The sequence below is a fragment of the Thalassophryne amazonica genome, unplaced genomic scaffold, assembly GCF_902500255.1.
Source record: "Thalassophryne amazonica unplaced genomic scaffold, fThaAma1.1, whole genome shotgun sequence".
NCBI lineage: Eukaryota > Metazoa > Chordata > Actinopteri > Batrachoidiformes > Batrachoididae > Thalassophryne > Thalassophryne amazonica.
This window is the reverse complement of record NW_022986421.1, coordinates 30,001-45,645: the sequence shown is the minus strand read 5'-3', so window position 1 is coordinate 45,645 and position 15,645 is coordinate 30,001. Positions and strand designations below refer to the sequence as shown.

Sequence of the window (15,645 nt, the reverse complement as noted above, 5' to 3'; positions counted from 1 at the left end):
TAATATTCACAGTTTTCAGCTAGTTGACAGTAGGGCTGTACAATATGGACAAATTATTGTATCTCAATACTGTCATATAAATTGTCATGTAAATGTCCCTTATATACATGCTGTCCATATTCTTGAGCCTCTTTTTTTTTCTTTAAAGATATTTCGGTGTACCTTAGTAAACACTAGTAGAGTTCCACCTTAGATTTGGAATGTATAATAGAAGATATACCTTACTGAATTTTCAGATCAATATGATAAACGACATGACTATGATTTGACACAAAGTGCAGCAACAGTGAAAATTAAACCTTCTTAAACCAAACAGTAATAATTCCACACTCATTTTGCACTCATCATAAGGTTAGGATACTGTGTCCTCCAAAAGCATTGGAACACTTGGAATTTCACACCTTTTAATCTGTTTATGTCATTTTAAATAAAAGAAATACAAAAACTGAAGAATTACACAAGGGTCTAAATTAAATGATGCTCCAATCATACAGAAAACTACATCACATTATTTGCCTGATCATAAAGATTCCAAAAAAAGGTATAGTTTGGGCAATCTGTGACTGAATGTTATGGAGTTATGAAATAAAAGCAGCAAGAATGGTGTCAAAGGTCAGTTTCAGTTTGTACAGGGGTCAAAAGTTAAAGTTGCTCCATTAATTTTGCTCCAGCTGTATTTGTGCTGAATCTGATGCTTGTATCACCATTTGAAGGATTGTTTCAGTTATCTGCTGCACGAATAAGCCAACAGAGCATGAACCAGCTGCTGTCTGTTAGTTTAAACGTTTATATAAGACAACCCAAATTAACTGAGAAATGTTGCTTTTAACAACCTGGACCTCATTTCTGGCATAAAATATGGTCGTTTACTCACCAATATAAGTTTGGTGTGATTAGAAGTCCATAGTTCAAATAACGTGTTCAGTTCAAATCTGGAGCAAACATTTTTCTTTTTCTACGAAGGTGGATTAGAACTTTTTGAAGAACAATGTTTCTCAGCGTTCAATTGCAAGGAATTTACAGATTCCATCATCTACAGTCCATAAAAAACCATTGTCAGTTAACACAGTTCGTCACTACATCTACAAGTGCAGGTTAAAACTCTACCATGCAAAGCAAAAGTCATACATCAACAACATCCAGAAACACCGCCGCCTTCTCTGGGCCCGAGCTCATTTGAAATGGACAGACACAAAGTGGAAAAGTGTCCTGTGGTCTGATGAGTCCACATTTTAAATTGTTTTTGTAAATCATGGACGTCATGTCCTCTGAACAAAAGAGGAAAAAGACCATCCAGATTGTTACCAGTGCAAAGTCCAAAAGCCAGCATCTGTGATGGTATGTGGGTGTGTTAGTGCCCATGGCATGGACAACTTACACATCTGTGATGGTATGTGGGTGTGTTAGTGCCCATGGCATGGACAACTTACACATCTGTGATGGTATGTGGGTGTGTTAGTGCCCATGGCATGGACAACTTACACATCTGTGATGGTATGTGGGTGTGTTAGTGCCCATGGCATGGACAACTTACACATCTGTGATGGCACATCAATGCTGAAAGGTACATCCAGGTTTTGGAGCAACACATGCTGCCATCCAAGCAACGTCTTTTTCAGGGACGTCCCTGCTTATTTCAGCAAGACAATGCCAAGCCACATTCTGCACGTGTTACAACAGCGTGGCTTCGTAGTAAAAGAGTGCGGGTACTAGACTGGCCTGCCTGCAGTCCAGACCTGTCGCCCATTGAAAATGTGTGGCGCATTATGAAGCGCAAAATATGACAACAGAGACCCCGGACTGTTGAACAACGGAAGTCGTACATCAAGCAAGAATGGGAAAGAATTCCACCTACAAAGCTTCAACAATTAGTGTCCTCAGTTCCCAAACGCTTATTGAGTGTTGTTAGAAGGAAAGGTGATGTAACACAGTGGGAAACATACCACTGTCCCAACTTTTTAGAAACATGTTGCAGGCATCCATTTCAAAATGAGCAAATATTTGCACAAAAACAATAAAGTTTATCAGTTTGAACATTAAATATCTTGTCTTTGTGGTGTATTCAATTGAATATAGGTTAAAGAGGATTTGAAAATCATTGTATTCTGTTTTTATTTACATTTTACATAACGTCCCAACTTCACTGGAACTGAGGTTGTAGTATGAGACAAAGGACCCACTGTTTAGTAAGAGACAAAGGAACTAATGTTTAGTAAGAGACAAAGGAACTATTCTTTAGTACCACACAGAGGAACTAATGTTCAGTACCACACAAAGGAACCAACATTTACTCAGTGACTGCAGGGTTTATGCTGGACGGGAACTATTGCACATCCAACTCATGTAGACAGACAAACATGTTCACACCTACACTAAGTTTAGAGTCACCAGTTGTCCAAACCTGAATGCCTTTGGAAGTGGGAGGAACCCACATGTACACAGGAGAACATGCAAAATCAGAACCATTTCCACAGGGTGTTGACCAGGGATCTGTGCTGGGACCACTTTTTATTCTTTAATAACTTGAATACTTCAGAGGACAGCAGGGGCATCACTGGCAGCTGGAGACAAACTCCTGGTTTGGATGTGTTCTGTGTTCAACTGGATTTTTACAGATATATGAACATGGCTGCGCATGATCACTGCTTTGAGGTCCCAGTTTGTTTGATAGATGACTCCCCTCAGTGTCTGTGGGTATTTTGGGACCTAACTGTTAACGTCCATTTTTGAGACTCTCTGGTTGCTCTTGATGAAGTGCTCAATATGTCCAATTTAAAAAGACGTAAACTTGGTCATGACAATTGTCCCTTGATGTCTGTTATTTCCACATCAAATGGACAAAACCCCTTTGAATTAAAGCTGAGTCTCCAAAGGATGACAAGCATAGGCGCAAAGTTACAAGGACTGTCTCTGTATGGATGGTGACCTAAAGACAGTGACGTATGGATAGTGACGTATGGACTTTAAGTGATGATCATAAGTTGCTATCTGCACAGATTCTGTGTTCAGTCTCACAATCTACTGGTTCTCACTCACTGACTTAACCAGAAAGAAATCCTCCACCAACTGTCCTGTCTGTGTTTTTGTTTTCGTGTCCACATCCAGTACCTTCAACGGTGACGAGCCTGCAGGTGGACAACCTCCACACCACACGCAGCCTGCAGGTGAGCTGGCAGGAGGCACGTGGCGTGGCGGACAGCTACAGTCTCCAGGTTCTGGATGACAGGGGCGGCCTGGTGGTGAACTCCTCCAAAGCTAAAGGACATACCCAGCACCGCTTTGATGGCCTCACTCCGGGAAAGAAGTACCGTGTCCTGGTCCAGACCGTGAGCGGTGGGGTCCACAGCCTGGCGGTCAGCGCCGAGGCTCGCACACGTATGGATTACTGTTAGCTGTTTCAACATGCTGAACCTTCTAAAAACAGAACATCATGTTGGTGCACTTTAGTGACGCCTGCGTGTGAATACATGCTGCAGTCAAATGTCAAAAAGAAGACATGAACCATGTGACGCGATGTGCACAGACAGGATACCGATGTACACGTTTTAGTCGATTTCTGTCCCCCACATTACTCCATCTTCAGATACAGACCACATATAAGTAGAAATTCCACTCATAGTCTGTGTGCCAGATTGTCTGATCGTCTGGGGGGCAGCCTGGTCACCTGTCTACAGGAACAATAAAGGCGGGGCCAGATCGGGGTCAATGAAAGGCCAAACAGGGGGCAAAATTGAAAAAAATGTTCTAATCATATTGAAAACTACACCACATTATTTGTCGGAACATAAATATTCCCAAAAAGCTATAGTTTGGGCTATCTGTGATGGAATGTTCTGGAGTTATGGGGTAAAAACAGCAAAAATGAGGACACATTTCAGTTTCAGTATGTACAGGGGTCAAAGGATAAACATGCTGCCATTTTGGTAAAAAGTGGTAAAAATGTTTGATGAACTAATGGTATTAATAAATTGGAACAGTTTTGACCGTTTCCATACCAGCTTTTTTTATAAAGCGCCTTAAAACAGCCACCACTGACACAAGGTGCTGCACACAACAAACATAATACAGATTAAGAGACAAAAACATAAAACAAGAACCACAAAATAAATCTAATAAAATTACAAAATTATCAAACTAAATACCGTTGGTGTCAAAAGCCAGAGAAAAAAAAAAAAAACTTTAAAAATGACTGGTGAGGGTGCCTCCCGAACACCCAGAGGCAAACTGTTCCACAGTATGGGAGCAACAACAGAAAAAGCCCCGTCCCCTTGAGCTTTCCTTCTGTCCTGGGCACTTGCAGGAGCAGCTGGTCAGCTGACCTGAGAGAGCGACTGGTAAATGGACTGCATTTATATAGCGCTTTTCCATCTGAATCAGACGCTCAAAGCGCTTTACAATTATGCTTCACATTCACCCCGATGTCAGGGTGCTGCCATACAAGGTGCTCACTACATACCGGGAGCAACTAGGGGATTAAAGACCTTGCCCAAGGGCCCTTAGTGATTTTCCAGTCAGGTGGGGATTTGAACCCATGATCTTCTGGACTCAAGCCCAACACCTTAACCACTAGACTGGGTACATAAGGCTGAAGAAGCCCAGAGAGGTATGATGGAGCTAAACCATGGAGGGACTTAAAACATAAGCATTTTGTTGTACCAGCAACCCGTGAAGTGCAGCAGGAGCAGGAGTCATACGCTCCTGCTCCTGTCAAAAGCCGTGCCGCAGCATTCTGCTGCAGGATCACATTAACCTCTGACCTATGTTACACTGTAACATGATAACAAAACATGACAGATGGCACAAACTATTCCTTTTTAACATCCTGTTAGCTGGGATGGCTATCAAACATGAGTATTAACTGAAGGTGCTACATGCACTCAGTCAATCATGTGTGCTGTCGACCCTTTAAACTGTCAACTCTGCTGATTTACAACTTTCTTTATGATGAGATTTTAGAGGTTTTTGTTTTTTTAAGTCTGATTTTGTTCTTGTTCAGGCCCTGCTGCGGTAACAGATCTATCCGTCAAGGCCAACACCACCACCACCTTGTCCTTCTGCTGGTCGCCCCCAGAAGGCGAGTTTGAGTACTACGACTTCTTCCTGTACAAAGGTGATGACACACTGCAGGAGCGGCGCCGCAGCCAGCCCAGCTCCCAGCAGTGCACCTTCCAGGGCCTGCGACCCGGAGCGGCGTACAGGATGGTGGTAGTAACACGCAGCGGCGAGCAGACCAACGACTCCGCTGTCTCTGCCAGGACAGGTGAAGAAGAACTTCAGACATTTGAGGACTCAGTCCTGGTCATCAGCAAGCATCATGTTTTATTAATACAAGAATTTATTTATTTATTATTCCTGAGAATTAAATCCAAACCTTCACAGAATTAGGACGTGTTGCATCATTTACCCACCATCTGTTGTAAATTTAATACAGTAAATTTTGCATATAATGGGTTCAGGTGGACCAGTGAATTTAGTTTTAATCGAAATGTGCTATATGAATAAACGGGACAAAATCTGTTATATCTATAAAACGGACAAGTAAGACCCTTCAGCTGCTCCCTTGTTTGCACTCGGGGTCGCCACAGCAAATCCAAGGTGGATCTGCATGTTGAATTGGCACAAGTTTTACGCCGGATGCCCTTCCTGACGCAACTCCACATTACATGGAGAAATGTGGCAGGGGTGGGATTTGAACCCAGAACCTTCTGCACTGAAACCAAGGGCATTAACCACTTGGCCACCACCCCTGCATATCTATAAAACGGACAAAATCTGCTATATGTATGTAATGGATTAGTTGCAGCCAAGAGGCGCCGACTGATGTACGCAGAATCCCCAGCACCAATTAGGTTGACTTATTTCCTTGATTAAACGCCTTACCTTGAATTGGGATCTGCCTCATTTAATGACCGGGTCAAAATGTCATTTGAAAAAAAATAAATGCCTGCCTTAAATAAACATTATGACATTATGTGCATTAAAAAGATTAGATTTGGTCAAGTCACTCTTTTTCTAATTCCGCTGCAGAGTGGTACTTTAAAATCCTAAAGCAGGGGTAGGCAACCTGTTCCAGAAAGAGCCATGAGGGTGCAGGTTTTCTTTGCAGCCGCTGACTCCACCAGGTGATTTTACTGATTAATATCACTTTCAGCAGATGGAATCAGTTAATCAGTGAAATCACCTGGTGGAGTCAGCGGCTGCAAAGAAAACCTGGACCCTCATGGCTCTTTCTGGAACAGGTTGCCTACCCCTGTCCTAAAGCCTGATTTGTGCTTCTGTAACTCTGCAGCCCTGCAATGACGTCAATGTGCGCATGACGCTTTTAAAGTTCTCCATCGTGTCTTTATACAATCTACCGCAGGACTAGTGGCTTTTTCTAGGTTAATTTGTCCCTCGATGAGTTCCACTTCTTTATACAATCATCAACCTCCAAACCAACAGTGCGTGTAATTTTTCCTCCATGATTTGTGGGTCAATTGAGCATCTTTTTCTGACTCTGTGTTGTGAAGTTGGTCATATTTACAGACTTTTCTGCTAAATGTATTTGATCCATGATCAAAATGTAATCGGTGGGCGCACTGCAAAAACTAATTATGACAGGAGAGGAAGGAGTGAAAACATGAAATTGACCAATCACAGCCTTTTGCAGTCTCCGTTGTTTAGGTGGTGCGAGGGTTTGCAGCCCTGCAGGGGCTCTGATCTACAGCAGTTTGGTTCATCACACCCAGGGATATGTAACACCATATTACAGAGCAGGCAGCAAGCAGCATTTTGTTCATAATCACCGGCCTTGAATTACACTCTGCCTGGTTTAGGCACCGGTTCTGAGCACAGTTTGAAATAAATAAACGGCCGGGCTTTTAAAGAAGGAACAACCTGGTTTCACAGCAAGTCGTGATTCAGCAGCACGAAATATACATTAATCTATTGGTTCGTGATATTGTAACAAAAACTGCCTCCCAATTCATTCCGTGATGGCTGCACCAAATTAAAAGTGAAGCGGGGGGGGGGGGGTTAAGGTTAGGGTCGGGGGAAGGAGTAGGGTTAAATTATGGTTAAGGTTAGGGTCGGGGGAAGGAGTAGGATTAAATTATGGTTAAGGTTAGGGTCGGGGGAAGGAGTAGGATTAAATTATGGTTAAGGTTAGGGTCGGGGGAAGGAGTAGGATTAAATTATGGTTAAGGTTAGGGTCGGGGGAAGGAGTAGGGTTAAATTATGGTTAAGGTTAGGGTCAGGGGAAGGAGTAGGATTAAATTATGGTTAAGGTTAGGGTCGGGGGAAGGAGTAGGATTAAATTATGGTTAAGGTTAGGGTCGGGGAAGGAGTAGGATTAAAGTATGGTTAAGGTTAGGGTCGGGGGAAGGAGTAGGATTAAAGTATGGTTAAGGTTAGGGTCGGGGGAATGAGTAGGATTAAATTATGGTTAAGGTTAGGGTCGGGGGAAGGAGTAGGATTAAATTATGGTTAAGGTTAGGGTCGGGGGAAGGAGTAGGATTAAAGTATGGTTAAGGTTAGGGTCGGGGGAAGGAGTAGGATTAAATTATGGTTAAGGTTAGGGTCGGGGGAAGGAGTAGGATTAAATTATGGTTAAGGTTAGGGTCGGGGGAAGGAGTAGGATTAAAGTATGGTTAAGGTTAGGGTCGGGGGAAGGAGTAGGATTAAAGTATGGTTAAGGTTAGGGTCGGGGGAAGGAGTAGGATTAAATTATGGTTAAGGTTAGGGTCGGGGGAAGGAGTAGGATTAAAGTATGGTTAAGGTTAGGGTCGGGGGAAGGAGTAGGATTAAAGTATGGTTAAGGTTAGGGTCGGGGGAAGGAGTAGGATTAAATTATGGTTAAGGTTAGGGTCGGGGGAAGGAGTAGGATTAAAGTATGGTTAAGGTTAGGGTCGGGGGGAAGGAGTAGGATTAAAGTATGGTTAAGGTTAGGGTCGGGGGAAGGAGTAGGATTAAATTATGGTTAAGGTTAGGGTCGGGGGAAGGAGTAGGATTAAATTATGGTTAAGGTTAGGGTCGGGGGAAGGAGTAGGATTAAATTATGGTTAAGGTTAGGGTCGGGGGAAGGAGTAGGGTTAAATTATGGTTAAGGGTAGGGTCGGGGGAAGGAGTAGGATTAAATTATGGTTAAGGTTAGGGTCGGGGGAAGGAGTAGGATTAAATTTATGGTTAAGGTTAGGGTCGGGGGGAAGAGAGTAGGATTAAAGTATGGTTAAGGTTAGGGTCGGGGGAAGGAAGTAGGATTAAAGTATGGTTAAGGTTAGGGGTCGGGGGAAAGGAGTAGGATTAAATTATGGTTAAGGTTAGGGTCGGGGGAAGGAGTAGGATTAAAGTATGGTTAAGGTTTAGGGTCGGGGGAGGAAGGAGTAGGATAAAGTATGGTTAAGGTTAGGGTCGGGGAAGGAGGTAGGATTAAATTATGGTTAAGGTTAGGGTCGGGGGAAGGAGTAGGATTAAAGTATGGTTAAGGTTAGGGCGGGGGAAGGACGTAGGATTAAAGTATGGTTAAGGTTAGGGTACGGGGGAAGGAGTAGGATGAAATTATGGTTAAGGTTAGGGTCGGGGGAAGGAGTAGGATTAAATTATGGTTAAGGTTAGGGTCGGGGGAAGGAGTAGGATTAAAGTATGGTTAAGGTTAGGGTCGGGGGAAGGAGTAGGATTAAAGTATGGTTAAGGTTAGGGTCGGGGGAAGGAGTAGGATTAAATTATGGTTAAGGTTAGGGTCGGGGGAAGGAGTAGGATTAAATTATGGTTAAGGTTAGGGTCGGGGGAAGGAGTAGGATTAAAGTATGGTTAAGGTTAGGGTCGGGGGAAGGAGTAGGATTAAAGTATGGTTAAGGTTAGGGTCGGGGGAAGGAGTAGGATTAAATTATGGTTAAGGTTAGGGTCGGGGGAAGGAGTAGGATTAAAGTATGGTTAAGGTTAGGGTCGGGGGAAGGAGTAGGATTAAAGTATGGTTAAGGTTAGGGTCGGGGGAAGGAGTAGGATTAAATTATGGTTAAGGTTAGGGTCGGGGGAAGGAGTAGGATTAAATTATGGTTAAGGTTAGGGTCGGGGGAAGGAGTAGGATTAAAGTATGGTTAAGGTTAGGGTCGGGGGAAGGAGTAGGATTAAATTATGGTTAAGGTTAGGGTCGGGGGAAGGAGTAGGATTAAAGTATGGTTAAGGTTAGGGTCGGGGGAAGGAGTAGGATTAAAGTATGGTTAAGGTTAGGGTCGGGGGAAGGAGTAGGATTAAAGTATGGTTAAGGTTAGGGTCGGGGGAAGGAGTAGGATTAAATTATGGTTAAGGTTAGGGTCGGGGGAAGGAGTAGGATTAAATTATGGTTAAGGTTAGGGTCGGGGGAAGGAGTAGGATTAAAGTATGGTTAAGGTTAGGGTCAGGGGAAGGAGTAGGATTAAATTATGGTTAAGGTTAGGGTCGGGGGAAGGAGTAGGATTAAAGTATGGTTAAGGTTAGGGTCAGGGGAAGGAGTAGGATTAAATTATGGTTAAGGTTAGGGTCGGGGGAAGGAGTAGGATTAAAGTATGGTTAAGGTTAGGGTCAGGGGAAGGAGTAGGATTAAATTATGGTTAAGGTTAGGGTTGGGGTAGGCGCAGGGTTAGTAATAGTGAGTTAAAAAAAAACCCTGTCACGAAAAGTTGACTCATTTTGTGACGGGAGCACGAAAAAAAACGTGAGTTTGGGCTGTCAAGGAAACACGGTACCCACTTTCCTCGAATCGGTGAGTGTCGATGCTGAACTTCATTTCATACCTTTGTTACTGGGCACATCCAGACTGCTCTGTCCAGTACATGTGAAAGTTTTTTAACGGACGTTTTGGCCGAAAAGCCGTTATATACGGTGTTTAGTACGTGGGAAACTAGACAAAAGCAGTGGGACTTTTACTTTTGTCTGGTGAGTGTGAATATCTGGTTTATACGATGACAGTCTAGGCAAGTTTTATTGTAGATTTTAAATTCCAGGCTCCACCCCTTTATCGTTTAACCAGCCCAAATTGTAATCAATAAATTCTGGGACTTTTCAAAGTTGGAAACTTTCCATGTAAATTCATGGGAATATATGGGAATTTGCAACAAGGAACATAAAAATAATTTTGTTGCATTTCCACCCTGCATCATACATTCCTCAATCACATGCACACGATTTACCACAGGCCATACCCCTCATTGAGGCCACACCCACTGCATGCACTGTGCATTCCTCCATCACGTGCACAGATAATATTGAAGCTCCACATGATGAAACTAACACATGAGCAGCTGGAGAGGAAAACATTTCACTCTATATTTTGAATGTGACTTTTTTGAGGTCCAGAGGAAACATGTTTATTTTATTCAGCATTTTTAGTTTTTGTTTTATTTCTTCACTGAAAGATTCTATTAAAGTTCTACTGACAAAAAATAAAAATTCAGTGTGAAGAATGTGATCTTTAAACATTGCATTAGAAACTTTAACATGCATGTCTGCTTACTGTTTGTAGAAATTACCCCAAATTTACAGTTAATTCCCATAGAAGGTTTCCAACTTGAAATACTGCAAATTGTTTTTGTTTTGTTTTTTTTTAAATTGAAAGATTTCAAAGATTCTAAAATTCTGAGCTTAACTTCCCATTGAACATTTCTGGAAATTTACCAGAAATGTTCTTCGTTTTTACAACTTTTTTTTTCGACACTTTTTGTCCTAAATGTAATGGATGATCACGTCTGGTGACCCTTCTAATAATCTGGATTTTTGAGTGTTTTTTCATTTGTTATTTAATTAGGTTATTTTATTTTATTTTATTTAGCTGTTAGAAATTGATTTCAGACCCGGTGTTGCTCACCAAATGGTCCCCCCCTAAAAATTGGTCCACCCTGCCTTCACCGCTCATGCGTCATCAGCCACGGTTCACTGAGTATCACCTCGTTTCTGCTTCAAACTGCCTCCAGTCATCATCTGTCTCAGCTACAGATATCTGAAGCTTTTCTACAAAAATCATTTCCACATAAATTCAGCATTATTTCATCAGAAAAAACACAGGAAGTGATCAGAGCACCGAAGCAGCAGCATGTCTGAGTCTGACTCTGTGAGTCTGAGTCTCTTCACCCAAAGCGATCAAAGGGATTATTGTGATTATTAACCATCAGATGACAAAGTAAAACCTCTTAAATCATTCAGAAGTCAGTTTGAAGCAGAAACAAGGCGATAATTGGTGAATTGCTGCTGACATTCCAAAATGATGCATGCACAGTGAAGACAGGGGGTCGATTTTTAGGGGGGGACCGTTCGGTTGGCAACACGGGGAATCTTCATGTCACTTTGTTTTTTCTTTCTTTTCTTCTGTGTTTTGTCGCTCAGTTCCAGCTGTAGTGACGTCTCTGAAAGCTCAGAGTGGGAACCGGTCCGACTCCCTCTGGGTGAGCTGGGATCGGCCCCGCGGCGAGCTGAGCAGGTACTTGCTGTCCCTGTACGACCCCAACGGCTCGCAGCGGGCCGAGGAGCAGCTGGGGTCAGAGGGCACAGAGTACATCTTCTCTGACTTGGTCCCTGGGCGACTCTACCAGGCCGTAGTCTTAAGCTGCAGTGGAGATCTGACTAACCGTGCCAGCGCACTGGGCAGGACAGGTAAAACTGTGGTGCTTTACCGGTCACATGCAGAAGAAGATAATAATGTTAAACTATCGTGAAATTCCTCAGTTTGACCGTATCTCTTTTTTTTATCTCAGCCCCCAGATCTCCAACGTCCTTCTTGTTTGGTGGGATCACCAACACTTCTTTGGAGATCACCTGGAGTGGGCCCATTGGCTCGGACTACGATGACTTTGACCTGCAGTGGACACCTAGAGACCAGCTGTCCATCTTCAACCCCTACCACACCCGCACCTCTGGCAGCCGCATCCTGAGGGGGATGTACCCTGGACGGCTCTACAGCTTCAGCCTGCGCACTGTCAGCGGGGCCACACAACCTGGGGCCACGCCCACCTACAGCCAACCTGTCCACAAGAGCATTCGCACCAGTAGGTGGCAGCAACACAGCACTGTTTAGGAGTCCCCGTTAAATTGATTTCATAATGGAATGAGAAAACAATTGCAATATAACTACAAAGACCCGTGTTATTTCTCAGAACCTGACCTGATTTATTAGTGTTTTAAAAGAATGACTTCAAACATGAAACCCTTGAATTTTCTTCTATTTTTAAAAAATGTACCTTTTATCGTTCTCAGTATTTGACACTTTATGAATTAATGTCCATCTGCTGAAATGAGCCGAGCTGATAATCAGAGATAATCAATAAAAACCCAAAATCAGAACAAAGCTGGTGTGAGGGAGACCAGCAGGAGGCGCTGTGCATGCGGCAGTCAGCAGGCCTCACTCCCCCCGACAGCTAAAGGATTACTCTGGACACTCAGGCCAGAGCCGCGGTTTAGCCGACTGGACAGAGTGTCCGCCTCCCGAGCCGGAGATCGAGAGTTCATGAGTCCTGAGTGGAGCGAAGGGGAGGAGTCACAAACACGACGCAGATGGAAGAGAGTGTGTCTGCTCCACTGGGAGGAGGTGGAAAAATGTCAGTCTCTAACAAACGCAGTGATTCTTAAGTTCATTTTGACTTTTACTTCACTGCAGACAAAATCTTTTTTTCTGCTCAACTTCATTTCCTGTTTTTTTCCTCCTGTCTGTACATGTAGTGACGGTAAAAGCCACACTGGCAGAACCATTTATGAACATTAATACACATATATGCAATTTATTCTTGCAAGACAGAAGGTTTGTAATGCGTGAGTGAACGTTGTGTGTGTGTGTGTGTGTGTGTGTGTGTGTGTGTGTGTGTGTGTGTGTGTGTGTGTGTGTGTGTGTGTGTGTGTGTGTGTGTGTGTGTGTGTGTGTGACCCCCATCCGTCCTTCCCGATCAGCCTTCAACATCCTGCTCAAAGCCAACCGACAACTTCTATCAGGAAGAGCCGACCACCAAAACAACACGAAGACAGACAAGAACGAAAGTGGTGAAGGCAATAACTGTGACGTGATGAAATATGTGAGACACCAAAGAGGCGGAACCCCAACCATACAACATACCAGGACAAACAACCACACATGAACAAACAGTGACACCAACAGTCTGTTGTCTAATTAGTGAGCATCCGTACCCTCATCTAGGACACGATCCCCTTGAGAGCACCCAAAACCGAATTGTGGTGACGGCCACAAACACGCAACACACGGAGACCCAAATCACAGCTAAATATCTGATCACTACTGTGGCTGGTGTGTTGGGCCAAGACTAAAGTACAGAACCTTATCATATGACATGCACCACTCTGGCACGTCAGAAGCCATACGGACTGCAAGCAACAGACGGAAATGGGTCCAGGATGCAGGGCTCCAGGAGAAACCAGGAGAAAAGGGACAGCGGAAGGGCACAGGGGCCAGGAAGGGCAGCCACCAGAGCCACTGACAAACCACCAGGGGAACAGCCCGGCAGCGCCAGAACGCCCCCCACACCCCCATGGAGGCACAGGAAGCCACCCCATACCCAAGGGAAGCACGCAGGGCGCTGGCATGGGTCCACAAAAGGGAGAGCCCCAGAACCACACCACCCAGACCATGGCCCCCAAAAGGAGGAGTCAGCGGGCATTTCATTTGTTAATTTTTGTCCATTCCTGCATTTCATGCCTGTAGCATCTTCCAAAAAGTTGATATGTTAAAGTATTTACCACTTACGTGCTGTGAGAAGGAATGGAAACATGACAGAGACTTTCTGGCTTTGAGGACACCAAGTGACGCATCCCCTCTTCGTCTGCATTTCATGTGTTTGTCATGTGGACAGAATGTGCCTTTGGATTGTCTTGAATGTGCAGATGTCCCAGGAAAGATATTGTGTTGAAGGCAGCATATGTTGATCTAAACTTTTTGTGATGCAGCATGAATACAGAAACATACATGGAGTGTAAATGACCTTTGACATGGACACTGACAGGACAGATCCTGTCTTTTGGACTTGTTGGGAGGTGATGGTCTAGTGGTTAAGGTGTTGGGCTTGAGTCCAGAAGATCATGGGTTCAAATCCCCGCCTGACTGGAAAATTACTAAGGGCCCTTGGGCAAGGCCTTTAATCCCCTATTGCTCCCGGTGTGTAGTGAGCGCCTTGTATGGCAGCACCCTGACATCGGGGTGAATGTGACAGGACAGACCCTGTCTTTTGGACTTGTTGCTGATGACGGTCTGGATGGGCTGACAGGACAGACCCTGTCTTTTGGACTTGTTGCTGATGATGGTCTGGATGGGCTGACAGGACAGACCCTGTCTTTTGGACTTGTTGCTGATTACAGTCTGGATGGACTAACAGGACAGACCCTGTCTTTTTGACTTGTTGCTGGTGACAATCTGGATGGACTAACAGGACAGACCCTGTCTTTTGGACTTGTTGCTGGTGACAATCTGGATGGACTAACAGGACAGACCCTGTCTTTTGGACTTGTTGCTGATGATGGTCTGGATGGCTTATTGCCTTTGGTCTGGATCATACAGTGTCCAATTCTTCCAAAAAAAGATCTGGAATACTGATTCATCTGAACATAATACACGTTTGCACTGTGTTCCAGTCCAATCCAGCCATGTCCAAGCCAAAAGAAGTCAACTTCGCTTCTAGACAATGTCAACATCAGGCTTCTTTTTTCACAGTAAAGTTAAGTTTTAAGTGGCTTTTTTGAATGTAACTCCATATTGCCAAACGTTACAGTTTTCCCAAAGTCGTGTCTTGCCCATGTGGTCATATCAGCAGTTGATGAAGGGCAGTTCTTGTTCAGGTTTATTGCCTTGGAGAAGATGAAGATTGAATGTGAGTAGTCAACAAAACCTTGAGTGGACCTGCAGACCGTCATCCTGCTGGTGACGGGACCACAAGGCCTTCCTTCAGGGCCAAATTAATTCTGTGTTCTACCACAAAATCCTGCAAGAAACAGCTGTCAGTCAGAGTAAAGCACAACAAACAGTAAGTCTTTAAGTAGTTAGTTAGTTGTTAAGTGAAAGTTCTTCTGATTCTGGTCTGTGACATATAATTTACACGCATCACAGCCACTTAAATCTACATAACTTTAACAAGATCAACACAACAACCAGCATCAAACATTCTCAAAAATCAGAGCAATTATCTATCCTTATGACTCTCCCAGAATCCTTTGTGCCAGCATTAGTAGTAGACGTCATCAGGACGTCACTTTGTAACACCTCTCATTCATCCACCTAAGAGACATTTATTAACCAATTCATACCAATCAATCACAAATATTTATCTGATCAGTGGCGGTTCTACACTGAATTACTCCCCAGGCAAGACCCCCTCCGAGAAGCAGCTCAGAGGGGGTCTAAGCCCTCTTTAAGCCCTCAGTTCTAAGGCCCTCTTTAAAATAGGGGGGCTTCCCATTCTGCAAACTTTTTTTTCCACGAGTGGGCAGTTTGTGCTCTCCGGTGAGATTCAAACCTGTTCAAAACCTTACCTGTCTGCTTAAAAAAGGCTGCTGTCAGGTTTCAGTCCTGTATACGTTCCAGTTTTCATTTGTCCCCTTTTCCTTTCCCTCTATCTGCCCTGGTCTTGATTTAATAGTTGTTTTATTTTTGTCACTTATGTATTCTCATTCTAGTTTGGTTCTGATTATTCCTTTCTGTGCATT

General features: G+C 43.8%; 1 protein-coding gene across 1 annotated transcript in view; it reads left to right on the top strand.

Moving 5' to 3' along the window:
- Positions 1-3,048: 3,048 nt before the first annotated feature.
- Positions 3,049-15,645, top strand: part of LOC117506188 (receptor-type tyrosine-protein phosphatase beta-like) — a gene marked incomplete at its 5' end in the record, with an annotated part of 26,948 nt that continues 14,351 nt past the window's right edge. Inside the window, 4 exons of the mRNA XM_034165687.1 lie at positions 3,049-3,375; positions 4,997-5,260; positions 11,335-11,601; positions 11,703-11,993. Of these exons, the coding sequence (XP_034021578.1) occupies positions 3,049-3,375; positions 4,997-5,260; positions 11,335-11,601; positions 11,703-11,993 (1,149 nt within the window). The remainder of the gene's footprint in view (positions 3,376-4,996; positions 5,261-11,334; positions 11,602-11,702; positions 11,994-15,645) is intronic.